The sequence below is a fragment of the Ambystoma mexicanum genome, chromosome 5q (assembly GCF_040938575.1).
Source record: "Ambystoma mexicanum isolate Mex_15411 chromosome 5q, UKY_AmexF1_1, whole genome shotgun sequence".
Taxonomy (NCBI): domain Eukaryota; kingdom Metazoa; phylum Chordata; class Amphibia; order Caudata; family Ambystomatidae; genus Ambystoma; species Ambystoma mexicanum.
The window spans coordinates 676,301,825-676,315,435 of NC_090933.1; the positions used below are offsets into that span (position 1 = coordinate 676,301,825).

Below are 13,611 nucleotides of genomic sequence, written 5' to 3' on the forward strand. Positions count from 1 at the left end.
TATTTTGCTATTGCTTTTCATTATTTATTTGTGTTTGTTCTCGGGCCTAATACATTGTATATTTTCTTATACTTCTGTTGAATGGTAATTCTTGGTGTTTCACTGTGTGTGCTCATCAGAGACCTCTGATTATCCTCACTCCTCCATAGATTTATCCTTGACTGCTCTCCAAGCTACCGTGAATTGGCCTGGCTATCTTCACAGAAGTGTCTCCTGTTTCACTAACAAGGGTGGGCTCCTAAACATCTGTACACCAGGCCAGAGTTTAGAAAGCCATGCTAACATGTACCACTTGCTGTCACCCCATACCTACCTCCTTATCTGCTGATCAGTGTTTTCCCTCTTCCTTTTCAGATCCGCAACCTTCAGAAACCCATGCAGGTAAGAGTTACAAAGGCAATTCACCTGAGAGAGAAGCAGCGAGCATATAGCAAGCAGAGAACTGCCCTTGGAAGACTGACGGTCAAGACGTGAATCTTGCATGAAGAATGAACTCTAAAATTGACTTTCCACATATTGGGCCGTCATTGCAAGATCCTGGTGGACCAGTGTTTATGAAGGGGGAGCAGGACTCAAGGGAAGCTTTATGTTTTTATATTACTGGAACCCGCCCCAGGGGAAAGAGGCAACAGTTGGCACCGGGAACCAGCTGAGTGGAAGGGCCAATGGGAGACGAGGAGGAGAATGAAGGGACAAAGGGAGTATTAGTGATTCTGTTTTTTTTCGGGTGAGGCCACGGGAGAAAGTGGAAAAAGCAACCAGGCAAATTAATGATGGTGCAGCGGAGCAAGCATAAAGATCAAAAAGAGTGTGTGCAAGGTGAGGTATTGGTTGACGCAGGAACATTGTGTAAGAGTGTTTGCATGGTGGGGAATGAATGAGATCAAGGTAAAGTGTAGGGGAGAAAGTTAGGCTGAGTGAGAAGAATGATTCAGAGCGTGCAAGGAGGGTGAGTGGAAGAAAGGGGTGGAGTGCAGTCTAGTGTGCATGGGAGAGGTGGGAGGAGAGTAGTAGGAATGTAGAGGGGCGAGTAGTAGAATTTGAAGGGAAGAGTAGTAGAGTAGAGAGTAGTACAATAGAGAGGAAGGAAAGTAATAGACAGAAGAAGAACCAAGGGACAGAGAGAGGAGTAAGGAGAGAGAGAAAGAGAAGAGTGGGAGAAGGGTAGGGAACAGAGTAGTAAACAAGTGATAGGCAAGAAGGACATCAGGGCAAGGAACACAAGAGCGTGAAAGACATGGATTGAGTTAGATCTGGGTGATTGGAAGGCACCACTTAGTGAATAGAGAGAGATATTTTGTGAATAAGCACCTAGGCTAGGGAGGTAAAAGCCCAAGGGAGACGAGAAAGGAACCGCCCTTAGTGACTCTGTATTCAAGAGACGAAATAAAAAGCCTTGAACTGTCTGAGAGTTGGTGTGTTTTGAAGGCCATCTCTGACAATTGGTTTACGACTGCTATGTTATTTATATACACACGCACTCAAATGAGTCTCAGCTTGACAATGCGTACAACTCCAAGCATGTGAATCTATAAAGGCTTTGATTCTGTATGAGGTGCAAATATATAAATGGGCAGGCAAATTATGCATTTAGTTGCCATTAGACAAAGGGAGCATATGTGGTTAAGGAAACAGAGCTTCTACACTTCTACCTAACTGTAAATCTCATGCTACCTGTGGGCTCAGCTCAATAGCTGCCATACAGTACTTCACTTCGGGTTATCATGTATGATGACTAAACAGTAATAATTTAATATCTGGTACAGGTGAGTTCACTTAGTTTGTTAAGTTTAAGAGTTTCAAAAAAGAATCTTGCAAAGGCTTCAAAGGAGAATTTTATTTGACATTCTTGAGATGAGATCAAATATCAGATCACCAATTAGTTTAATACGGTGTGAAATACCGTACACTAATGTTCAAAATTGCACTCAGTGTATTTTATTTTTTACAAAGCAGCATTTTTAACATTTTCAGCATGCTTGCATTTTGTAATTAACTTTAGTCTGCTTGATGGTTGAGCTTTTGGGCAAGATTCCCTTCAATAAAAAGAATGGCAACAAAACTGAACACATTCATTGTACATGTGTGTCATAGATATTTAACAAAATAGTGTATTATGAATGTGAAGCCCAAGTTAATGCAAATGTGGCTACTGCATATACAGTATGTATTGTTTTACATCTCGCCGTGTTCAACACGATCCGCACTTGCACAAACAAAAATGAACTTCGCAAATATAGCTAAACTGACATGTTATTACGTTTAAAACTGCGACGCAAAAGCAACAAAGAGCTAAGCATTTAACTAAAGGGATCAACCGATACAAATTCATTGTTTGTTAACACAATTCCTTTTTTTTTTAACAGTTACAATCTGTGTGGAGCAAATACCGCTTACAAGCATGATACACAATTTAAAGCAATCAGAGTAGTTTTCCTTACACCCATGCTTTAGAATTCATTTGCGGCTTGTATTGTATCTGCTGTACTGTATAAGTCATGTAACAAAGAATAGCTTGGTGCTTGCACAAATTAAGTATTGTTCAAACTCGCCTGCTGTCAAACTGTAATGGTTGATCCCATTCCATTAGCTTAAGAATCTGCCATCATTTGATTTTTTAGCTATTCTCGCACAGTGCATAAGATGCTCGCTCTATCCATCTCTTCGTAGCAGCAAGCCGATCCTGCTGCCATCTTAAGCAGCACTTCTCGGGGGATGAGAGGAAGAGTGCAGGTATATAAATAACAAAGAAACTACAGTATATAATTCCATTTACATGTCAGCGCGAAGATGACAAGCACACCATTATACTCTGCATGAACTACAGGTAATACCTACATTAATAGCAAAACCAATACATTCCTTCAAAAATAAACCAAGTGCAAATTTCTAAAAAATAAAATGGCAACAGAAGCAACTGTTGGAACCTGTTGAGGATGAACAATCAATAGTTCGAAAGGGGAAATATATATAATGCTACATCAAAACATAAGTGCAACTCAAGATTCTTTTATGACAAATATGTAGCAAACACTTTAATCAGATTCCATCCATCAATAGACATTACTTCTAACTCATTTACAAAGTGCTGGGTGGAATTACAGAATGCAGGCTATAGTGCATGCGCCTTTAAATATATAAGTTAATGACAGACCTAAATATTACGTACATTCTAATCATTTAATTTAGCAATGGCAAATTCTGTATACAATGTAGATCAAACATGATTAGGGGGCTACAGTGCAATGTATGTCGCTGCAAAATACAATTTTCCTTTTTTTGCAGCATATCCTGTAATAAGGTTATAATTAATCAACAGTAAAAACTAGTCATTTTCCCTTTTGAAACTATTGAAACAAGGGTTGTTTCATAGACAAGCAATGGGGCAGGGTGGGATTGGTAGGGAGGAAGAAACATTTTGAAAGTAGGGCTCCTAAAATTTCAAACAGGTAACAACCATGGCTTCTGGGCACCACTACAATCTATAGATACCTTCATATCTATCGCAAGACAGATATATACACTTTTATGTATAAATATCTACATTAAAGCTAAAAAAATAAATTAAAAACACTCCTATCAGATGTACAAAATTACCATACTCTCAAACTGTACAATACATTCAAACGGGTTTGTATTCTTTTAGAGATTCAATAAACACATTGTTGATGCTGCACTCAAATGAAAAACTCAATTTACACATTTAAAAAAAATGTTTAGAGAAAATCTTTACATGAAACGTACCACTTTTCAATAAATATATATATATATATGTATATATTAACACTGTAGTCACTGCATTCTGAACATGCAGCATCCAATACCAAAAAAGTAGTGCAACTTTCCATCATTCCTTTCGATTGTGTTTTTTGTATAGTAAATATATTGCTACAAAGGTATATGAGCATTTAAGCAAAACACCATTGTACAGAAATAAAAGATTCATATAGATATGCTATGCAGTTTTATAAATGACATAATAAAAGTATCGGAAAAATGAGCTATTAACAATAATATGCTTTTTAAACGTACTCCAGCCCTTGCATCAATCCGGAAATATTTCAGTTAAGTATAAATAGAAAGTCAAAGTAGGGCTTTTCGTAACCAAAAATGGGAAAACATTTTGATGTTTTTTATTGGCTATCACGTAACCAATTGTCAATTAGCGGTCACCAAATTTCTGATTTTTCCTTCAATAGGAAGTCTTTTTTTCATTAATAGGTACTCCCAAAGTCATTCAATGTTGGTATGATGCACAGACCGAACACAATTAAGTGCAGCTAAACAATATTGTTACTAGCTCTGGTTCTGAGACTCTTTGCTAATGACAAATAAACCCAACACCAACGAGGAGCGAAACTGAAACGTTAAGGACGGCCAAACGTGAAGTACACCAATTTAAGTAATTGCAACTGATTTTAGAATCTTTAAATATTTTTAACACATTGTTCTAGATACACAAACTCAGGTGGAAAAGGCAGTGCAATTTATCCTTAGATCAACCCTTAGTGCAGAGTATGTTAGAAGAAGGGATTCCTACGGCCCACTACGAGTCACAGTATTAGAGACCTCGAAGTGATACTGTTTCCTGTGTATGTGCTCAGATATCTTCTTGCTTGTTCAGTCATGATCAGCTGATCTTCTGTCTTTCCATAAACCACAGTTTCCCACTCACCATTTGACTGAAAGAACAAAACCAGTTAATTCATTCACCTTACGAATCAATTAGATTGATGACAAATCTCTATTTTATACAACAATTAATATATATTGGCAACTTATGCACTATTTATAATCAAGGTTTATTAGAGGTGGCTTCTGTACTAGAAAAGCAAATGAGCAATTGTACGACTGCTTTTAAGTGCTCTTAGACGCTATACTATGTGCTGTGGTGCGCAGCCTAAATAGTAGTTTGAGGTTGCCCCCTTGACCTCAAATGTTACATGCAATTGGGTAGTTGTACTAGTTAGTCACACTTGCCTCACGTGTACATAAAACTGAAAAATTGTTAATCAATAGAAACAATATGATAAATGTTTATCCATAAAATAACGTTTATTGTATCCCAATGTGGTCCTGGTGACAGCCAACACGTGTTTCAACACAAGGTCTTTATCAAGGTTGTTATTAATACATTAGTGTTATAATTATATCAGTGCATGTTAACATTTGCATATGTAAAAAAGAAAAGAACATTTCGTACATATATACCAGGGTCATGGTTTGGGGAGGGGAGGGAAGGGAGAGCAAAGGAAAACAAACAAACAAACACATGGGAAAACTCAATATTAAAAAACAAAATAATTTCCTGATTGAAAATTATAATTTGGCTTCTTTGCTTGTTGCACATAAGTATGAATATACTCCTAGTTCATTACTAAAGGTGAGAATTTGATGGCAATTCCTAACTCGAATCACTGAAGCACCCCAAGACCTCTACTATTAGTTCAACATTTAGTGATCCCATAACTCAATTGATCATACACCCATGCATGGTGTCATAGATATATTATATAAGGTGAGTGTTGTTAATGGTCATGCAGGAACTGCTAGTGTGTTAAGTATCCCAGTGTAAATCTGAATTACGATTGCCAAATTACCGGGAGTAGATTCCCAATTAGGTGAGCAAGATGGGCCTCATTGCGAGGTTGGCGGTAACCCGCCGGTGCTACTTGTGTGTTGCCGCCGACCTCCGAACACCATTTCTGCCGCCTTGTATCCCGGTGCCACCAGGATATTACAAGTCCCCGCGGCCCGGGATGTCAAGCGGCGGGAACTGAAAGTCCCCATCCCCGGGAATGGGGACACGGAAGCACTGGCACTGTTGCTAATGCTGTCATTGCTTCCGGCAGGTCACAACCGCAGGCATACTCGTAGTCTAGCAGTCTGGAAAGTGTGCCGGTACGTTGTTACCGGCACCCTTATTTCCGGTCCGCCAGACTTGTAATGAGGCATGATGTCATTCACCAAGACTTGTTATTCGTTCTTGCCTGTGTGCCTAATTTCAATATGCAGATTGGTGACTAACTTGCTGTTATTAATATCCTTCAAGGTATATGACAGAGGACTGTAATAGCACTTACCCATTGTGCTGTAGTTAATAATTGTCTGCATTTCCATGATTGGGTTTATATTTGTATTGTATCTCTTTCTTCCAGCTGCAAGAGATATATTAACGTGGCTAATAAGACCTAATTGGAGCATCTCTGAAATTATAAATAACGGTTGCTAGGTAATTCTTCCCAAGGGCTTAACTCTTTAGCCCATTCCCTGATATAATTTCGTGGATAAAGTGGGGTTTCCTTCTTTGAAATTGTGCTCCTGCAATTAGCCGGAGAACATCATAAGTTTGGGGAAAAGTTCCTGGTATAATATCCCTGTAATTACAATTGTAGTATTCCCCGCATGGATCAATAGTTTGTGAGTTAATGGTATCCTGACATAAATCTTCCCACAACATTTAATGGCCCATGGTTAGCGTATCACAAAGTCCTCATCTTAATAAGCAGGATGTCCTGTAAGGATTCACCACAGCAACCCGTCAGACATGCAATCGCCATATTGTTGCTGTGCTAATACCTAGACGCGGCGTGTGACGTCATATGCACGCTGCGCAATGACGTCACAGCCACTTGTAGCATAGGCAAAACATAGAGTGTAAATGGCATGCATGTAGCATATGGATCCGAATAGTGGTTGATCGGGATTGCCTAAGGCAAGTTAATAAATACTCTTTATCCTCACAGATTTCAAAAAGTCATTTGTTGGACGTTCTTGGTAGATAATTAATACCCAATTTGAATAACTTGAGTGAACCCTGCATACTATTTAGAAACAGTGGTTTTCTCCAATTTACGCCATTTTCACTGAAGATTCTTGGTTGTTAAATGTGCCATTGCGGCTTTCCCTGGTCGGTCACAATGTTTCCTGGATTGCCAGATCGTAAGCGGCAAACAGCGTGCCCTGATCCATATATAATTACAATTGTTAGCTGAGTATGACATGAATAATGTTACCCATTGATACTATAGTGTGGATCTTTGGGGTGTTTCCTCCTTTTAATATAAAGATGCAACATTAGCCCGGCTTTTCCTAAATTTGTCAAATAATAGATGACATACAACATGCCCTGGTTCATATGTATTCTCAATTGTTATCTAAATGTGACATGAATAATACTAGTTCAATGTAGAAATACTTCATTAACCCGGCTTGTCTCTGTGAATACCTGGTTCAAAGGAGGAAGCACCTCAAAGGTGCACACTATGGTATCAATGGGTAACATCATTCATGTCAAACTCGGGTAACAATTGTGATTATATATGATCAGGGCACGCTGTTTGCCACTTTTGATCGCAATCCAGGAAAAATCATTGCACAACATTCGTATGACGTCACACGCCACGTCTAGGTATTAACACATCAACAATATGGCGACCACGTGTCTGACATACGCGGGTCGCTGGGGTGAACCCTTACAGGACATCCTGCCTATTAAGGTGAGGACTTTGTGATAACTCACAAACTATTCTATGGGAATAATGAAAGAAAAATGCTCCACCCTTCTAAAAACTGTGCCACAAATAATATCAAGGCGAAAGAAAGTATAAGAATATTTATTGCATTGCCCTCTGTGATAACACGTGTTTCGACACACAAGTGTCTTTCTCAAATCAGGGCTAATATTGACTATGCTCCATAGCAAAGTTCATTCACTTCAGGATTGGTGCATGAAAGAAATCACGGGTTAAATCCCCCTACGTTAAGTTGACAAATATCCTGCCGTCCGAAGCCTCCGCAGGTGCATGGATTAGCACTTGTAGCCTCTCTTTGACATGAGTCTGGCAATACCCTCTCAAAAAGTCACATACAATTTAAAGTCGCTAAGGGAGAAGCGATTCCACGAGCACATATACAGTAATCACATATGTGCGAGGTGTGGTGGACTGACAAAACATGTGATACGAAAAGTACATCTGCAACATTCATGTTTTTAATAAGTAGGAGGTGGACGGGATAAACGCCCATGGGCCCTGGTGGTTTACCAACAACTAAACAGGCAGGGGAACCATGTAAGAATCAGTGTCCGGGGGGTTATGTTAATAATGCCTGGGTTTTTTCTGTAGTGGGAAATCTGGTCTCCCGCATGGTTTCTAAAACTCAAGAAAGTCTCCGTGATGTAGCGCCAACCAACCCCCCCGCTACTTATTGGCCCAACCCAGTGTTATAATGGCAAGCCAGTTCTTTGACACAATTCACCTTTACTGGGATAAAGCACACATCTCAATATTTGTAAGCCAGAAAGGATCCACTTCTTCCTGGTCAAAGGGTATAGTGCCTCAGTCCATTCAAAAGGGTCAGAGCAACGCAAACCTAAGGAATATTTAACCATGGTTATTGTAGCCTTCCAACTGATAAGGCATATGGTGAACTTCTCATCAATAAGGAATATACTTATAATTCCACTGGCAAGCAGACCTAGTCCCTTTGTGGGTCTCAGGAAGTCCAGCTTCTAGAACCCTTCCTCTGTTTCGGCATCAGCAGTTGGACAAGTCTGCCAAGTTGGCACAGGACCTTCCCTTCTCCAGACTCTGTGGCCATGTGTCAGGCTCTCCTGAGGTGACACAGGGTATCTGTGACTCACGTCTTCTCTTTGCTGCTGGATCCTGGAGAACTGCTTCTTTTTTTCCTTCTCTGTGGTATCTTATAAGCCTGCCGTTGTGTTCACTATCTGAACTCATTTTTGATTGGCTTTGCTCATTTTCCAATTGCATGGTGTTCTGGGATTGGCCAAGTCACTTAATAGCATCATTTGTCACAACTGCTTTGGCTCTGCGGCTCCCTAAGCTTATATTAAGCCTGACAGCTTCCTTAGTATCAAGATGAAATACTGCTACCATGCCGGCTCCGCTGATAATTTCTGCTTTGGCTCCCCATGGTCAACAGTGCCTCTTGTGTGCATTGGTGTACCGTATAGAATGTAAATGTGTAAGCTGGAGTCCGTGCCCATGAGCAGGAACACATGGCAGCATGTTGTAGATTACTTTATTCTTTGTCCTGACTCCATGCTGGTTGTCGGTTCCACAACTCCATGCAGGTTGTCCGTTTTACATCCTCTTGTATTCAGTATCCTGTAAGGTTTGACCATGGGCCACAGTGTCCTCCATCAGAGTCTGTTTCACCACATTAGGTAATCTGATGTTAGGCTCCTGGGATTAATGAGATTCTGTACAAAATGACAACTCGGGTCTGTGGCCACACTGTGATACAAGCATTGCCTAAGCCCACAGTATTTAGAATCACCTTTCCCAACATGTATGCAGGAACTGTGGAAAGGGTACTGACAAAAGGACAACAGTACAACCTTGTTTTTTTGAGTCTTCTATTTCAGAGGCTGAAGGCTTATCATTCTTTTTAGGACAAGGCTATGGAGATTTGGTGAAGAGCTCTGCAGCTCCAGGTAGAGTACTTGCCATCTGCATTTGTAATATCATCTGACATATGATGCACCCTTTTCTGCGATACAAGACCCTTTTATCTCGACATTGCACGCAAGTATTTCTATTTTCCCCACAGGCCTTAAGGTAAACTAACTGCCCCAGTCAATGCTCGCCACTGTGCTTCTCTAGAGAAAAACTGCACTGCCACTGCGCAAGGTTTTGGCCACACCCAACATGTTGCATCATCTACTGTTGTGCAGAACAGGCAGTGAAAACCATCCCCAACACCAAGGCCATGGTGACATATCGTGCTGTACCGTATATATGCTTGGGAAAGCAATCAGCCTTATGGATAAGAGGTTGAGGGGATATGCCACATGTACATGTGATCGCTGTGTGCAATCCATCCTTTCATCCTAGTTCCCACATTTGGAACTCCTATACGACCAACTGTTTTTTTTTTACCTTCAACAGACAGTAGGACACATGTAAATACAATTAAAAATACACTTCGAATGGATTGTGTCCTCCAACGTATTCCTCATCTTTGATATCTCGTCCAGCTTCAGCTGCTTTCGGAAAACATTTTCTCATCAGAGAGCGCCGTGTGTCTATGTCGTAGAGTTGATGTCCCTCGAAGGCCTCCGTCAAGGGTGACTTCAAAACGTGTTTGCTTCAGAGACTCGACGCACCTCCTTAGTATTTACTTACTACGCAGTTCTTCAAAAATCATCGACAATGTCTTTGTCATCGACCCAAACTACACCTTGTTCGGTTTTCAAAAAGTGCAGAGAATGCGATTCGAAAATGTCCATCACGGATCCGCATTGCTCGTGCCTGTGGTGTTTGGGGGAGGCCCACAACACGGATTCCTGCTCAAAATGTCAGGCAATGACGAGTAAAGTCCTGCGAGAAAGGAAGGGAAAATTGCAGGTAGGGCGTAAAACTAAAACTGATCATTCCTCGACCGTCGAGTCTGGAGATCGTTCTCCTCGAAGCGAGAAGGACAAAAAGAGATCAAGATCCCATAGTGGCTTCTGCCACTCGTCGTCCTCGAGGAAACGATCAAAGAGACTGCACCATCGGTCGCCAGCTTCTTCATCATCGTCGGACGAATCCCCCAGAAAAATGTAAGTGCCCCACAAAACATTCTTCATCCGCAGAGTGGGAGGCATTTCGTATGAAAATGCTAGAAGTTTTTGAAAAGGGCAAGCCTCCATCTGCGCCTTCTTTGGATGCCGGACGAGAGCGGTCCCGTTCCAACACTAGCGCACCCTCGAGCCCGGGTGATCGAAGAAAGACCCATCGAGAACCTTCAAGGTCTCTGATGAAAGAAAGTCACACGAGTTGTGACGGGCGCACAAGGTCATCGACACCATCGAAGACTCCACATACCTCGAATAAACTCTTTGAAGATGACTGTCGAATCCTCGACGCCGTTGGCGCCATTTCCATCGATGCCTTTGTCGACACCAAAATCATTGGCGCCAAAAATTACTGTGGCTTCAACACAGCCTTCTGAGCATGTTAAAACTAGCAAAGAGGCTAAATCAAAGCCTGCCCCAAAGCCTACACCTTTGGTGGGTCCTGACAAAGTTTATACTCCTTTGCCTAGAAAGGAGTACTTTAAATCCCTCTCTTCGATTTTTAGAGAGGTCCGAGGAAGAGGAGGTTACTTTTGGCCTTGAGTTTGGAACACCTAATGTGCCAGAATGTTTAATCTCAGAGGAGAGTAAGATGAGAGATATGGTTGAGACACTGCATAATGCTAGTGGTGTTGACACATCCCCTGAAACTGAGTTCGGTATACCGGAGCCGGGCGAACACGCTGATTCCTTGTATCGGCACCTGATGTCAAAGGTAGTTGAATATCTAGGTTGGGATAAACCACCAGCACAGTTCATCCAGGATGACCTTACTGATATTCTGGACCAAGGTCTACCTACAGACCCAGTCTTACCCTTTCATGTGGCCTTACAAAATAGGGTGGCCAGAAATTGTGAATCCCCGGATTCTATCCATGCGGTGGATAAATCCCTCACGAGAAAATATCGCCCTTCCATTAGCGACCCCGGCTATCTGTCCAAGCACACCACTCCCGAGAGTCTGGTGGTCCAGGCAGACACAGCTACATCTAATAAAGTGGCGTACCCTACCATCCCTCCGGATAGGGACGACAAGCGTGTGGATGTATGGGCACGCAAGGTATTTCAGCTGGGAGTATGTCCCTTAAGTCGGCCAACACCACATGTTCCTTAGCCAAATTTTCATACACTCTGTGGGAGTGCATATCAATGGCGGCGGAGCACATTCCAGAAGGCGAGGAAAGAGAGGGTTTCCTAGCTATCGCTAGGGATGGCAAAGAAGCCATGCGTGAATCCCTTCAATCTGGACTAGACACGGCAGACAGCGTCAGCAGGTCTATGGCTACAAGCACGGTTATGCACAGATTTGCGTGGTTGCAGAAGTTGGGTTTCGGGCCAGATGTGTAGGCCCGTCTTCTAAACATGCCTTTTGACGGGTCTCACCTTTTTGATAACAAGGCTGACGAGAGTCTTGAGAGGTTGCAAACCTCAAAGGAGGCTGCCAAATCTTTAGGGCCGCTGTTAGGCAACCACAGCCTTTTTGTTCTTCAGGACAACCATGGAGTGGGCGATCCTGTCGTTACTATTCCTCATTTAGAAAGGCGAGAGGAATGGCTAGTCAAAGAGGCCAAAGAAGGAACCCTTGTGGTGGACGAGGAAAAAGTGCAAAGCAAGCTCCATCTACAGCTTCCTTGTCATCGGCAGCTGCAGCAACAGCTCCAAAACCACTTTGAGGGATTGCGTCACAAATCACTGATGGGGGGCTGACTGTCTCAGCACCTCGAAGAATGGTGAGACATTACTTCAGATGCTTGGGCTCTGGAGACAATAGCCCAAGGTCACTGCCTTCCATTTATAGCGCAGCCTCACAACAATCCACTGGAGAAACACTCTTTGAGGATTCCAAATCCACTCCTTGTGCAGGAAATATTAACCCTGCTACAGAAAGGTGCTATAGAACAAGTACCTGTAGCGGAGAGGAACAAGGGTTAGTATTCCCCATATTTTTTTATCCTCAAGAAAGACGGGGGACTGAGACCCATCTTGGACTTCAGATACTTGAACAAGTTCCTCATGAAGGACAAATTCAAGATAGGTACACTTTCTTAGATCCTCCAGGCCCTCCAGTTACAGGATTGGTTGGTGTCATTGGACCTTCTGGACGCTTATTTTCATGTGCCAATCCATCTCAAGCACAGAAAATACCTAAGGTTTGCTGCTGTCGGCTCGCACTATGAGTTTCAAGTCCTACCATTCGGGTTGACCTCCGCCCCAAGGGTCTTCACCAAACTGATGGTGGTGGTGGCAGCGGATCTCAGGAGAGGGGGGATTCATGTCTACCCCTACCTGGACGATTGGCTGATCAGGGCGCGTTCTCCTGAACAAGCCCAGGATCATCTCAAAGTCACCTGCCACTTCCTTCACAGACTCGTCTTCTCCCTCAATTTCAAGAAGTCACAGTGGACACCTTCTCAGCAGCTCCAGTACATCAGAGCTGTATTAGATACATCGTTGAGAAAGAGCTCAAGACATTCTTCAGATGGTTACCAAATTCCAAACTGCCCAGAATCTTCCGGCCTTCAATTTCTTGCGGTTGCTCGGCCTCATAGCAACCCCCATTTTTCTGGTGCTAGAAGCCCGCCTGAGAATGAGATCCCCTCATTGGTCCCAGCTCTCAGGAAAGATGATGGACCTACTTCAGATTCAAAGCAGGGTCGCACATGATCTTCTGTGGTGGGCCTGCAAGGACAATATTATGAAGGAAGAACATTTTTGGCAACCATTGCCGGAGATTACAGTAGTGATGGACGCTTCACTCATGGGGTGGGGAGCCCATGCCAACGATCTGTCAGTCATCTGTCATCAACCTTTTGGGGCGGGGAACAATCAGACTATCGCTGAAGGCCTTCATGCCCTCGGTCATGGGAATGAATGTCCTGATAATTACGGACAACACAGTGGCCATGCATTACCTCAACAAAAGAGGTAACCACCACTACCACTGTGCAGAGAGGCAATGCAGCTCTGATACTGGGCAATTCAAGAGGGAATCTCCTTATTGGCAGTTCACCTAGCCGGAGAGGAAA

General features: G+C 42.5%; 1 protein-coding gene across 1 annotated transcript in view; it reads right to left on the reverse strand.

The window, feature by feature from the left end:
• Positions 1-1,817: 1,817 nt before the first annotated feature.
• Positions 1,818-13,611, reverse strand: part of MYBL1 (MYB proto-oncogene like 1) — an 898,417-nt gene continuing 886,623 nt past the window's right edge. The window contains exon 16 of the mRNA XM_069621133.1: positions 1,818-4,682. Coding sequence (XP_069477234.1) covers positions 4,554-4,682 — 129 coding nt within the window. The 3' untranslated portion in view covers positions 1,818-4,553. The remainder of the gene's footprint in view (positions 4,683-13,611) is intronic.